The 15,720-nt window shown below is 41.2% G+C and overlaps 1 protein-coding gene across 7 annotated transcripts in view; it reads right to left on the bottom strand.

The window, feature by feature from the left end:
• Nucleotides 1–15,720, bottom strand: part of ppfia2 (PTPRF interacting protein alpha 2) — a 543,269-nt gene that overhangs the window by 44,402 nt on the left and 483,147 nt on the right. For all 7 annotated transcript variants that reach the window (XM_087997151.1, XM_043709676.2, XM_043709677.2 and 4 more), the window contains one exon: nucleotides 11,757–11,932. In XM_087997151.1, coding sequence (XP_087853277.1) covers nucleotides 11,757–11,932 — 176 coding nt within the window. The remainder of the gene's footprint in view (nucleotides 1–11,756; nucleotides 11,933–15,720) is intronic.

Below are 15,720 nucleotides of genomic sequence, written 5' to 3'. Positions count from 1 at the left end.
ACCTACCAGGGGTTTGTAGTCTTATTACTACAAATTTACTTCTGTGAAGGTATCGGTGGAACTTCTCAACTCAGAATATGACCGCCAAACCTTCATTCTCTATCTGGGCATATTTACACTCTGCACTAGCCAAAGTCCTGGATGCAAATACTATTGGGCATTCCTCTCCATTGGACCACCTATGAGCTAATACTAATCAGATGCCATTCAGGGAGGCATGGCATGTCAAGACCAGTCCTTGCTTGGGATCATAGTGTGCCAATACCTTCGAGGAATAGAGCTGTTTCTTCACCTCCCTGAAGGACTTGGGTAGGCGACCATTTCCCAGGCTGATTGTATTTTATAAATCACTAGGATGGAGGCCACATTATGTCTAAACTTTCCAGAATAGTTCACCAGCTCAAGGAAAGACCTAAGCTCTTGTACTGACATGGGAGCCAGGGCACCTTTGATCGCTCTCACTGTATCTTCCAACAGATGTAACATGGTCTTGTTGACTCTGTAGCCCAAGTAGGTCACTTGGGATGCCTGAAACACACATCTTTCCCTTCTAAGTCAGCCCACCGAGGAGAAACATCTAAGGACGATATCCAAGTGCTCCTTATTGGTCTTCTTTGTTATTAGCACATCATCTAGATAAATAGTGACCTGGGTTAAACCTTGTAAAATGTTGAATAAAGAACAAAGAACAATAAAGCACAGGAACAGACTCTTCAGCCCTCCAAGCCTACACTACTACATTTTGTCTTTCCATATTAAAACTGTCTTCACTTCAGGATCCATATCCCTCTATTCCCTTCCAATTCCAGGTGCATCTTGAATGCTGCTATTGCATCTGCTTCCACCATCTCCTCTAACAACGTGTACAAGGCACTCACTGCCCTTTGTATGACAAACCTATCTCGCACATCTTTCCAACTTGTCCTCTAGTTGAAATAATGTTCTGATGTAGCTTAATTTGTGGATGTTGGGATGATTGCTGCTGTAGTTCAATATTTGGTCCGTATGTGTTGTTTTCCTGTAGACGATGGTTTGAACTTCAAAATCAGAGCATTATTTCAATGAGCTAACACACACTGCAGCGCAAAGGAACTACACAAAGCAGAGGATAATCACCTAAACCGTATATTCAAAAAGAATGGTTACCCAATGAACACAGTCCACCGATTTCTCAGTAACAAACCTAAACAAACAGACAAAATATGTCCAGAAACCCCAACCACTCTCCCCTAAATCAAAGACATCTCAGAAATGACTGCCAGGCTACTGAAGCCCCCTGGTCTCATGGTAGCCTACAAACCCAACAACATGCTAAAACAGCAGCTAATGAACTTGAAAGACCCTATACAGACAACAAACAAAAGTAATGTCACTTACAAAATACCATGAAAGAACAATAACAAACACTACATTGGACAAACAGGCAGAAAACTAGCCACCAGGATACATGAACATCAACTAACCACAAAACAACATGACCCTCTCTCATTAGCATCCTTACATACAGATAAGGAAGGACACCACTTCGACTAGGACAATACATCCATCCTAGGACAAGTCAACAGAGACATGCATGTAAATTTCTAGAAGCATTGAGTTCCAATTGGAACTCAATCAACAAACACATCCAGTTAGACCCCCATCTACCATCCCCTGAGAAAAATAACAGGAAATTACATCACCAACCCAAAGAAACCAAAATATATAAATATATAAAGACAAACCAGGGAACTAAAAACCAGTGAGCCTGACCTCAGTGGTGGGCAAGTTGTTGGAGGGAATCCTGAGGGACAGGATGTACATCTATTTGGAAAGGGATTAGGGATAGTCAACATGGCTTTGTGCGTTGGAAATCATGTCTCACAAACTTGATTGAGTTTTTTGAAGTAACAAAGATGATTGAGGGCAGAGTAGTAGATGTGATCTATATGGACTTCAGTAAGGAGTTCAACAAGGTTCCCCATGGGAGACTGATTAGCAAGGTTAGATCTCATGGAATAAAGGGAGAACTAGCCATTTGGATACAGAACTGGCTCAAAGATAGAAGACAGAGGGTGGTGGTGGAGGGTTGCTTTTCAGACTGGTCCTGTGACCAGTGGAGTGCCACAAGGATCGGTGCTGGGTCCTCTATGTTTTGTCATTTACATAAATGATTTGGATGCTAGCATAAGAGGTATAGTTAGTAAGTTTGCAGATGACACCAAAATTGGAGGTGTAGTGGACAGCGAAGAGGATTACCTCAGATTACAACAGGATCTTAATCAGATGGGCCAATGGGCTGAGAAGTGGCAGATGGAGTTTAATTCAGATAAATGCGAGGTGCTGCATTTTGAGAAAGCAAATCTTAGCAGGACTTATACACTTAATGGTAAGGTCCTAGAGAGTGTTGCTGAACAAAGAGACCTTGGAGTGCAGGTTCATAGCTCCTTGAAAGTGGAGTCACAGGTAGATAGGATAGTGAAGGCAGCGTTTGGTATGCTTTTCTTTATTGGTCAGAGTATTGAGTACAGGAGTTGGGAGGTCATGTTGCGGCTGTACAGGACATTGGTTAGGCCACAGTTGGAATATTGCGTGCAATTCTGATCTCCTTCCTATTGGAAAGATGTTGTGAAACTTGAAAGGGTTCAGAAAAGATTTACAAGGATGTTGCCAGGGTTGGAGGATTGGAGCTATAGGGAGAGGCTGAACAGACTTGTGCTGTTTTCCCTGGAGTGTCGAAGGCTGAGGGGTGACCTTAGAGGTTTATAAAATCATGAGGGGCATGGATAGGATAAATAGACAAAGTATTTTCCCTGGGATCGGGGAGTCCAGAACTAGAGGGCATAGGTTTAGGGTGAGAGGGGAAAGAAACCAAAATATATAAATATATAAAGACAAGCTAGGGAACTATAGACTGGTGAGCCTGACCTCAGTGGTGGGTATGTTGTTGGAGGGAATCCTGAGGGATAGGGTGTACATGTATTTGGAAAGGCAAGGACTGATTAGGGATAGTCAACATGGCTTTGTGCGTGGGAAATCATGTCTCAAACTTTTTCATGCAGAGGGTGGCACGTGTATGAAATGAGCTGCCAGAGGATGTGATGGAGGCTGGTGCAATTGCAACATTTAAGAGGCATTTGGATGGGTATATGAATAGGAAGGGTTCGGAGGGATATGGGCCGGGTGCTGGCAGGTGGGACTAGATTGGGTTGGGATATCTGGTCGGTGTGGACAGGTTGGACCGAAGGGTCAGTTTCCGTGCTGTACATCTCTATGACTCTAAAAAGCAGGAATCATCAGCAGTGCTTCGGCCGGAGACCCACTGAAGATCTTATCTGGTAGGGTGACAAAACGTCTGGAAATGAATCTTCCAACTCAGTGGGCAAACCTACAGGTATGCAATATTCCAAGTGTGGCCTAACTAAAGTTCTAGAAAGCTGCAGCATAACTTGTCTATCTCTGTACTCAATGCCCCTTCCAATGAAGGCAAGCATGCCATTCACCTTTTCTACTGCCTTATCTATCTGTGCTGTCATCTTCAGTGATCTGTGGACCCATGTACCCAGATCCTTCTGCATATCAATACTAATGCTTCTGCAATTCACTGTAATTTCTATCTGTACTTCACCTTCCAAAATGCATCAACTCATATTTGTCCAAATTAAACTCCACTTGCCATTTTTCTGCCCACTGCCTCCAACTGATCTATATTTTGATGTATCCTCTGACAATCCTCCTCACTATCTGCAACTCCACCAATCTTTGTAACATCTGCAAACTTACTATTTAGACCAGCTACATTCTCCTCCAAATCATTATGTAGATCACGAACAGCAGAGGTCTCAGCACTGATCCTGTGGAACACCACTCGTCACAGCCCTCCATTCCAAAAAGCATCCTTCCAATGCTACGCTCTGTTTCCTATGACTAAGTAAGTTCTGTATCCATCTTGCCAACTCACTCCTGATGGCATTTGACTTCATATTTTGTACCAATCTGCCATAAGGGATCTTGTCACAGGTTTTACTGAAGTCCACATAGACAACATCAACCCCTTTTACCTCAATCATCTTTGTCATCTCCTTAAAAACCTTGATCAAGTTAGTGAGGCACAACCTGCCCCACACAAAACCAGGCTGTCTCTCGCAAATAAGTCCATTTTCTTCTAAATGCATATAGATCTTGTCTCTGAGAATCTTTTCCAATAATTTCCCTACCACTGACATTAGACTCTCAGGCATGTAATTTCCAGGATTATCGCTGCTACTCTTTTTAAACAGTAGGACAACACTGGCTATTCTCTATTGTCTGTTGAAAAATTGCACAGGCTGACAATATTCCAAATGACAGTCTTGTATTTTGATACAAACCCTTATGAGTATTAACTGTAGCATAAGTCTGGGAATCCTTGTCTAACTGAAATTGTAAGTACTCATGGTTCATGTCCAACTTCATGAAGGACAGCCTCCCCTGCTTCAAGCTTTACATATAAATCCTCTATGCCAGGGATAGGATATTTATTGAGTTGCAAAAAACAGTTTATCATTTGTTTAAAATCCCCACAAAGGTGAACTGATCCATCAGGCTTCACAATTGGTATGCCCGGTACTGGCCATTCTGCAAACTGGATTGGTTTGATGATATCTGCACTGGGTAGGCCTTGCAGATCGGGGAATTCCTTCTTGGTTAACATGCAAGGTGGCCTTGATTCCTTTGATATCCCGAGATCTTCCTGAAAATCTTCTGGGTATTTAATTAGGCAGGTATTTTCTAACTGAAAAATATTGAGCCAATCTTCCTCATTTTGCCCCATCAAGCTAGGGCCCAAGTCATTTACCACAATCAGTGAGAACTGAATCAGCTGCTTCTCATAAGATTACAAAATCAAAGTTACATCATTAACTTATAAAGGTTCTCTGGTGTAAGTCCTTAATCTAGTTGAGATCTTGCACAAACTTAATGATTGATGTCCAGACCGAATTTTGTTAAAGACTGGTTCTGTGTTCACTGCAAAGTCTGTGCCATTGACTTCCATTAGAATTGGGTGACCATTTAACCAGGTGTTTATTTACATTGGTTTGGATTTGGATGTTGCTAAGCAATTTAATTGCTCCAAACTAGATGTAGCTGGACTTTCCCGGGTGTGCACTCTCCTGGATACTGACCTATAAGTTCTCTTACTCAATTTAGATCTAGTGGTAATCTTTTGCTGTCTTGAGTCTACATACGGGCAGCAACTACAATGGCTTACCTACCTGGATCTTGAAGAAAATTTTAACCATTTAGCTGAGACTTTGGATTTTGGAGTTTGGCTTTGGGTTGATCTCAAGTCTCTGTTCAGGATATGTCCTGAGTCAGGCTCTGCAATTGCCTTTACTCAAGTGGTATTCCCCAAGCTTATTCAGAATATGCTGCAACTCATCTACTCCACTTGCCGCATTTTACAATGATAAAGCTAGTTCTAGTTTGAAGTCCAGTTGGGCCTCAGTAGTAAGTGCTTTTGCATAGTTATTTCATTAATCACACCTACAGCATCTCATTAAAGGTTAAATCAAAATTATACATCTCTGCCAGTCATCTTAACCTAATCAAAAATCTCCAAATGATTCCCCAGTTCACAAACTGCTGAGTCAAAGCGATAGCATCTTAAAATTAGAGGTGTGTTGGGGTCATAATATTCCTGAACCAAATCTCTCAACTCTTGAAAGGTTTTAATATCTGTTGCCTCATTGAAAGTCAGGCTCATAATTACTAAAAAAAGTTGCAGGTCCACAAGCTGTCAGAATTACTCATTGCTTTTCATCAGCCCCAATTTCATCTGCCTGGAAAATATTCTTTCCACATACTGGACCTAGTCTTCGATGGTAGGATCGAATGAGTCAAGCTTTGCAAATAATGGCATGATGCCAGAAATGCTTACCCCAAGTCAAAGATGACTGTTGCAAGCGAATTTATTCAGGACACTTTTTTTTCTCTCGTCACTACTGAAATAACTCCACTGAGGTCAGTATCCCATCACCATTTATTTGCACATGAAGAGTCCTTGATGCTGATCCACCTCTCTCAGAGTAACAGATTCTCTGACACACCTGTTTATATCTGTCAGCCAAGGGTCCATGATTGGACCAGATTAATAGCCCAGTCAAGAACTGATATTGTCCATCTAGCTGACCTCATTACAATCACTATTGGCGACACTGGCTAGGCCAGCATTTGTTGCCTAGAGGGCAGTTAAGAGTTAACCACATTCTGTGGGTCTAGAGTCACATATAGGTCAGACCAGGTAAGGAGAGCAGTTTCCTTCCCTAAAGGATATTAGTGATTGTCACATTTTCCTTCTGCTGATAAATCAGTACTCCTGCATGTTGAACAACACTTGGAGGAAGTACTAGGGGTAACAAGGGTGAAAAATGTACTCTAGGTAGCGGATTTCAATGTCCACCATGAAGAGTGGCTCAGCAACAGCACTGCTGATTGAGCTTGTCTGGTCCTAAAGGATCCAACTGCTAGTCTGAGTCTGCAGCAGGTGGTGAGGAAACCAAGAAGAGGAAAAGCATACCTGACTTCATCCTTACCAATCTGCCTGCTACAAGTGCATCTGTCTGTGACAGTATCAGTAAGAGTGACCTTCCGTACAGTATTTGTGGATACAAAGCCCTATCTTCACATTTAGAATACCATCCATCATGTTGTGTGGCACTATTGCCATTATAAAACAGATTTTGAACAGATATAGCAACTGAAGACTGGGCATCAATGAGGTGCTGGGGACCATCAACACAGCAAACAGTGCTCTGGCACAATCTGCAACCTCTTCGCTTAGCATATAACCATTCAGCCATTACCATAATGCCAGGAGATCAACCCTGAATCCATAGATAGTGCAGGAGAGAATGCCCAGAGCAGTACCAGGCATAAAAATAGGTTGTCAACCTGAAGTTACAAAACATGACTACTTACATGCAAGACAGCATAAGCAGCAAGTGATAAACAGAGCTAAGTGATCCAACAACCAATGGATCCGATCTAAGCTCTATTGTCCTGCCACATCTGATGGACAATGAAACAACTCAATGATAGAAGAGTCCAGCATATCAGTGCAAAAGATAAGGCTGAAGTATTCACAGCAATCTTCAACCAGAAGTGCCATGTGGGTGATCCATCTTGGCTTCCTCCAGTAGTCTCCAGCATCATACACGCACCACTCTTTGCATGAAAAAGCTACCCCTTAGGTCCCTTTCAATTCTTTCCCCCCTCACCCGAAACCTATGTCCTCTATTTCTGGATGGCCCCACTGTAGGAAAAGACCTTGTCTATTTACCCTATTCATGCCCCTCATGATCTTATAAACCTCTATCAGGTCACCACTCAGCTCCGATGCTCCAGGGAAAACAGACCCAAGCTATTCAGCCTCTCCCTATAGCTCCAACGCTGGTAACATCCTTGCACACAATACAGGTAACCCGCGATCTGAAACTAGAGTGTTCCTAGGAAACCTTTCGTAAACCGGAAATGGCAGAAAGCGAAGGTGCATGATTTATATGGGAAATAGTATCGCCAGTTTTCGTAAAAACAAAAATCCTCTTTGGATTGCGAAAACAGGTACTAATGTAGGTCTTTTGTAAAAGCGAAATTGCGTAAAGTGAACGTTCAAAAAGTGGGGGATACCTGTATTCCAAAAGTTGCCTAACCAACATCCTGTACAGCTGCAACATGACCTCCTAACTCCTCTACTCAATGCACTGACCAATAAAGGAAAGTATACTAAACAACTTCTTCATTATCCTATCTACCTATTACTCCACTTTCAATGAACTATGAACCTGCACTCTCTTTGTTCAGTAACACTCCCTTGGACTTTATCGTTAAGTGTATAAGTCCTACCCAGATTTGGCTTTCCAAAATGCAGCATGTTACATTTATCTAAATTAAACTCCATCTGCCACTCCTCAGCCCATTGGCCCATTTGATCAAGATCCCTGTGTACTCTGAGGTAACCTTCTTCGCTGTACATTACACCTTCAATTTTGGTGTCACGTGCAAACTTACTAACCATATGTCCTATGTTCACATCCAAATCATTTCTATCAATGATGAAAACCAGTGGATCTAGCATCGATCCTTGTGGCACACCACTGGTCACAGCAGGTCAGGCAGCATCCAAGGAGCAGGAGAATCGACATTTCGGGCATAAGCCCTTCTTCAGGAAGCCCGAAACGTCGATTCTCCTGCTCCTTGGATGCTGCCTGACCTGCTGCGTTTTTCCAGCAACACATTTTTCAGCTTTGATCTCCAGCATCTGCAGTCTTCACTTTCACCACTGGTCACAGGCCTCCAGCCTGAACAACAACTTTCCGTCACTACTCTCTGTCTTCTCCCTTTGTGCCAGTTTCAAATGGCTAGTTCTCCCTGTATTCCATGTGATCTAACCTTGCTAACCAGTGTACCATGAGGAACCTTGTCAAATGCCTTACTAAAGTCCATATAGATCATGTCCACCACTCTGCCCTCATCAATCCTCTTCATCACTTCTTCAAAAAACTCAATCAAGATCATGAGACATGACTTCCCAAGCACAAGCCATGTTGACTATCCCTAATCAGTGCTTGCTTATCAAAATGCATGGAAATCCTGTCCCTGAGGATTCCCTGTACAACTTACCCACACCAATGTCAGCCTCACCAGTCTAAAGTTCTTTGTGTTTTCCTTACCTCCTCTGTTAAATAGTGGCACCATGTTAACCAACTTCAGACTTTTGGCACCTCACCTGTAACTATTGATGATACAAATGTCTCAGCAAGGGGCCCAGCAATTACTTCATCTTCCAGGTGAATCAACAATTTACCTGCAATTTACTCCCATTCACTGTTCACAATGTGGTCCTTGCTTTAGGGAGATGAAACACAGACTGGATGTTTGTGGAACACCTACAATCGGTCCACAAAAATGACCTCAAGCTTCCATTTCCTGGCCATTTTAACAAACCACCGTATTCCCTGGCCCACATTTCTGTCTTGAAGCCACTGCAGTGCCCAGTGAGGCACTTTCCTGTCCATGTAAGATTGATCCAACTTTTCCAATTTTTCTTCACAACTGAACTGTTTCATTCCCGGAACCATTCTCGTAAACCTCTTCTGCACGATCTCAAATGCGTTCATATCCTTCCTATAGTAGGTGCTCTGAAAAGTACACAGTCCTCCAGCTGAGGTCCAACCAGCATCTTACATAAATTCATCATAATCTTCCTCATCTTGTATGCTACGCCCCAGTTAATGAATCCAAGAATCCTGTATGCTTTAGAAATAGCTCCCTGCGCCTTTCCTGCCACCTTTAATGCTTATGTACACTTACAATTAGGTCTTTCTGTTCCTGCACATCATTTGGAAAAGTGCCCTTTCTTTTATTCAATCTCTCCATGTTCCTTATATCCAACTATATCACCTCATATTTCTCTACTTTGAAATTCATCTACCACCTCTCTACCAATGCCAACAATACATAAATGTCTTTTTGAGTTTGTATTTTGTCCTCTTTGGAGTTTACAATTCTCCCAAGTATTGCATTCTCTACAAACTTTGAAATTGCCTCCATGCATCAAGATCTGGATCATTTATATGTAACAGGGAAAGCAAGAGATCCAATATTGACCCTCAGAAACTTCATCACAACCTTTCTTCCAGCCTGAAAAATACCTCTGCTTCCTAATATTGAGCCAATTTTGTATTCGTGTTGGTACTATTCCTCCACGATCTGTAACTTTCCTTACCACCCTGTTGTGTAGCACTGGAAGGAAGACTTTTTGGAAGCCTGTGTACACTACATCATTAGCCTTGCATTAATCAATCCTCCCTGTTATCCTTTCAGAAAACTCCAGCAAGTTAGACATGACATTTCCTCAAGAAGTCCACACTATCTATCCCAACTCTACCCACATTTTTCTATGTGAATATTAATTCTACCTTCAGTGATTATTTCCAGAGGTTATCCCCATCACTGAAGTTAAACTGGTCTGTAACTGCTGCACTAATTTTTACAACCTTTGTTTTGAACAAAGGTTTGATATTTGCAATTTTCCAATCCTCTGGCACCAACCCCAAAACTAAGGAGATTGAAAGTTTATCCCAGTGCCTCAGCAATTTCTAGTCTCACTTCCTTTAATATCCTTTGCTGCATCTTATCCTGTCCTAGTGCCTAACCAATTAGAAGTATTGACATTGTATCCAATATATCCTTATCCATTTTAAACCCTTCTAGTGACAGCATTTCTTCATGTGTTACCATAGTCTCGGCAGCATCTGCTTTGCAGGTAAAGATAGTTGCAAGCATACTTTTAATACATCAGCCATGCCTCTTGCCTCCATGTAAATCCATGTAATAATTTGGTCTTTAAATATCCCAATTCCTCCTTTTACCATACTTTTACCATTCCTGTGCTGATAAGTACTTAATGTAATTAAGTAATTAATTCATTAATTAATGTAAGTCTTCTACATTAACTGCCAGTCATATATTCATAATCTCTCTCTGCTTCTCATGCTTGGGAGAAATTGGTGTGCTTACAGGCACTTCTGAGTACACAACTTCTTCCAAACATCCAAAAACTTCCAAACATTCAACACCACTTTCTGATGATTTGTTTGACATTTCACAGGACCTCCAAAAACTCAGTGTACTTCCACATTAGGATCAATAAGTAAACAGTTTAAAGTAACTCAACCATAAGTTGGATGTGATGCCTTTAAAATAGAGCTGGCAAGAGATGCTACTGAATGCATACTCAGCTGTGCATATTTAAGAGAAAGTACTGACTAGAGTAGCAGGGTTCAAAAAGTCAGATCAGCTGTCAAAACCGAATTAGACTTTGAGTATGTCACAATATGTGCATACTGCATGCCTCTGGTTCATATATTACTAATCATATTTTAAGCCAGTGTCAATCTTGATTTGTTGGGTATCTGAAGCAGCAATACTAAAAGTAAGGTGTATTGTACATTGCCTTCCATTCAATTTTATATTTAAATAAGGAACCCACTTTATTATTTCACCATTCTGTGTGTGTGACTGGTAGATTTATATATGAGAAAATACTATAACACATGCTATTGCATTCTAAAACATGGCAATTAATGCAGGGCCACTCTGGAAATGCACAAGAGCAATTAATATTTTTAACCTTAACTGGGTCCTGTGGTGCTGAACTACCAGAATGACAGAGGCATTCACTCAGAAATTCACTTGGTGTATTTTTCGCTCAGAAATTCACATGAAATTACTTTAGAATGAAATCAAGATGTAATATTGTGTTACAATTCTTGAACAGTTTTAAAAAAGACAGTATGTTGGAATTTACATGTTACTTGTTTATATTATTAATATGTTTTAATTAACACTATTGCCATATACTGCCAGATCAAGAATGGCAAAAGCCAGGTACTCAGTACCTACATCTCAGATTCAAATCAACCAAACCTGGATGAATAATTGCACGACCCACTCTGATCTCCTTCTTGAGAAAACATGCCCATTTAATTATTGTGTGTGAATAAGAGAAATATTGCCTGAGAACCTTCAATAGCAGAAATTCTTTAAGTAACAACAGAGCAGAAGTATATAGGTCTGAATCAAATTTAGATATCAGAAACAAAACGTCTGTAAAACTAACACATTATCCTATTTTAAAGCTGCAATATTTTCCAATAAATAAGAGTGAAATTGCTACTTTAAAATCAAACAAAGAAAAATTATCTTTAGGGTAAATGAAATTGGGCTACGTTTACCTGTGTGTTTTGAGTGGGAATTTGAAGTATTAAAGCCAAACTGCTATAATCAAAGTTTTCATCCAAGGCTAGGAGTGCTCCATGAACACCACTTTCCATCAGGTTGTTTGCATAGTCTCGAAGGCCAATGGACAGTATCCACCTGATGACACGGTCATTGCTCCACACTATTGCATCTGAAGAATGTGAAACTATAAAATGAGCATGAACTTTCTTTTCTTAGATTTTAATAACATCAAGTTCTTAACTTATAGGGTACAATCTCTTCTGTTCCAATTTATACTGCAAAAAAATTGATACCCTGATTATCAAATGCTTTAATTTTTTTCTTTGACTTTGTTATATCACAATATGCAATGAACTAGTCTTCTCTGATGCTAAAACTTTATTCAAATATTCCAGAGATTCTAATAAATGCATTACAGTCATATAAAATCATAGAATACCTACAGTGCTGAAAGAAGCCATTTGGCCTATCGAGTCGGCACCGACCCTCCAAAGAGCATCCCCTTCAGACCCAGCTCCCCCCCCAACCCTATCCCTCTAACCTCACATTTACCATGGCTAACTGCACATCTTTGGACTGTGGGAGGAAACTGAAGCACTTGGCAGAAACCAATGCAAACATGGGGAGAATGCCACATAGACAATCATCCAAGGCTGGAATAAAACTTGGGCCTCTGGCATTGTGAGGCAGCAGTGCCAACCACTGAGATATTCCTTAAAAGAGACAAATGGCAAAATCAGCAATTTGGCTAGTAAATTTTATAAGTAGTTATGCATGTTCAACTGACAAATACAAGATAATGTCAGAGAAGTAGATTTTGGGCACAGCCAAACTTGGTACTTCATGTGTTCAAGCTGTAAGGCTTTTAATCCTATCTTCATGCTCAGCATTCACTACTAATTGCATCTCTGTAGACAGCTCAGTCAAATCAAAATATCAATAACATATCACCTATCTCAGGATGCAGGAAATGGAGTGAGTTACAGGCATGATTGTCACTTCCATGAACCAGAATTTGTCAGAAAATTGCAGATGGAATGCAGCAGGGTGGGTAAATGGCAAATACTGAGTCACTACCATGGTACTCAGTGTTATACCTCATTACTGAGAATTTACCAGCTGTGGGGGGAGGTGTCACGCTTATCTGTAGGCCCTGTGGCCATCATAAAATTCATGCTGCTTCTGAATTCATAAAAACTTCAAATGTAACTTACCTCAGTCCTGATCTTGGTCACTCTTATTTGGTGCCTAATTTCACCAAAATGTCCCTCAACAAGAACTACATCCTGAATATTCCAGATATGGGAAAACACCTTCAATCCAACTGAAGTCACTGATGTACTTTGGGTTCCTGAGGAAGTCCCAACATACGCACATCTACATGACTCATGCAGGAATTTAAACGACTAATGCCGGATTTCCTCTGCCTAGTAGACGTCATGATTTCTATGACTGTGATCAGATAGGCAGAACAATGGAGACATGCAGTATTTACACTACATTTAGCCAGATTACTGCACAAATTCTGCACAATTACTTAGAATTTTACATAGCCAATATAAAATGGAATTCTAAGTAAATCAATTGGGCTGTCAAGCACAAAGGCAACCATATACATCCTGCCATGTTCAATTCCCTCCCAGCCATGTTACTGTCTCTCCTGGCAATGTTATTCCCAGCTTAGATGTCTTCACTCCCAACACCAATAGAGTTCAATACCTCAACTCTTTGACATCTCCAACATTACTCACCCATTCCCTCACCAGAAAATGCTCAACCCTCCCGGAAACTCCTGATATACAGTACTTTCTGGAATCTCTGACTTAAGTCTGGCTGATGTGAGAAGAGTCAGCATTGGTGAAGTGTGCAGAGGGATAAAGAGAGTTCAGCAGTTTTTTGAGGTGAAGAGGGATGAACAGTGTCACTGAATGAAGGTGAGCATGAGATTGTAGATGGCTGGGTTGGGGGGTATTATCAATGAGTGGAATCTTATAGGAGTCTGACTGATATAGGCTGTGGTGAGAAATGTGGCAGTATCTGGCAAGAAGTAAAGTCAGGCCGATTTCAACACTGGAAGCATGCTGCTCCATCTTTTATGCTTTTGACTAGTAGTGTGGTGTTTTTTTCATTAGGCAGTGGCAATTTGCCTGATTAGTGGACCAACTTTACTCATGATTATTCAGAGTCCTATCTTACCAAACATGCTAAACATGTTGATGCTGAGAAACTCGACATGGAAATGAGAGTGGGTACCTGGCAACTTCAGGCAGAAGTGGGTACTGCAGATGCTGGAGATTAGAGTCAAGATTAGAGTGGTACTGGAAAAGCACAGCAGGTCAGGCAGCATCCGAGGAGCAGGAAGATCGTTGTTTCGGGCAAAGGCCCTTCATCAGGAAACATCCTTCCTGATGAAGGGTTTTTGCCCGAAACATTGATTTTCCTGCTCCTCGGATCTGCCTGACCTGCTATGCTTTTCCAGCACCTCTCTAACCTTGACCTGGCAACCTCAGCTTGTTGCTTGATCCGAAGAACCTCTATGTTGCTTAGGTCCAAAATGCATCTCAGGGCATGATTCAAGGGCAACAGCCACACATATTCTTCATCCAATGACACTGGCAGACAGAAGTTGCCAACTTCTCATGGCCTTTATAAAACTCTCCAATCCACTTGCAGGTCATTCAAGAAGGACAACATTGCATTGCAGGGTGCACTAGCAACTCATATTAAATAGCTGCAGCAAAGTCACTTTACACAGATGGACATGCACTCAGTTCACAGATTGGACCAGGCTGGATTGCAGGACAGCTCATTTTCTCCCAAAGTGCTCGCTCACTTAGCACCTACCTGCATTCTTGCAACATCACACCTTATCAATTGTTTCATGTTAGCTAGCCAATCTTCTAAGTGAGGGATCATGAGCTTTTATTGCCCAAACAACCTTTGCTGTGGTATCTAATCAAATGGCTTCTGGAAATTTGTAGTACATCCACCATTCCCCTCTATCCAATGCATATATTACATCGTCAAATAACTCAAAATAAATTGGTTAATCATGATTTCACAAAACCATGTTGATTCTACCTGATTACCTTGAACTTTTCCAAGTGCCCTGCTATAATATCTTTAACAGTAGCTTCTAACACTTTCCCAAAAAACAAAGAACAAAATCAATACTGCACAGGAACAGGCCTTTTAGCCCTACAAGCCTGTGCCAACACATTTTAACCTTCCATACTAAGACTGTTGTCACTTAGAGGATCTGTATCTCTGTAATCCCTTCCAATTTACATATTCATCCAGGTGCTTCTTGAATGCGGTGATTGTGTCTGCTTCCACCACCTCCTGCGTGTTCCATGCACTCACCACCCTTTGCACATCTTTTTAAAACGCCCCTCCTCACACGCTTAACCTGCGTCCCCTAGTAATTGAATCCTCAACTCTGGGAAAAAGCTTAATTCTTCCAACTCTATCCATGCCATTCACAATCTTATAAACTTCTGTCAGGTTGCCCCTCAACCTCCTGTGTTTCAGTGAAAACAAACCCAGTCTATCCAACTTTTCTTCATAGCTAAAATCCCCCATACTAGGCAACAACCTGGTAAACCTTTCTGTATCCTCTCCAAAGCATCTACAACCTTCTGGTAGTATGGTGACCAGAACTGTATGCAATATTCCAAGTGTGGCCTAACTAAAGTTCCATAATGCTGCAGCATAAGTTGCCTAACTGTGTACTCAATGCCACTTCCAATGAAGGCAAGTATGCTGTATGCTTTTTCTACTGCCTTATCTATCTTTGCTGTGATCTGTGGACCTGCACATCCGGATTCTTCTGCATATCAATATTCCTAAGGGTTCTGCCATTCACTGTATAATTTCCATCCATACTTGACCTTCCAAAATGCATCACTTCACATTTGTCCGGATTTAACTCTGCCTGCCATTTTTTTGATCATGCCT

Source organism: Chiloscyllium plagiosum, unplaced genomic scaffold (genome assembly GCF_037043375.1).
Source record: "Chiloscyllium plagiosum isolate Xiang-an unplaced genomic scaffold, Cpla_swu_hap1 HiC_scaffold_19, whole genome shotgun sequence".
Taxonomy (NCBI): domain Eukaryota; kingdom Metazoa; phylum Chordata; class Chondrichthyes; order Orectolobiformes; family Hemiscylliidae; genus Chiloscyllium; species Chiloscyllium plagiosum.
The sequence above is the reverse complement of the archived record's forward strand: the minus strand, read 5'-3'. Positions and strand labels throughout refer to the sequence as shown.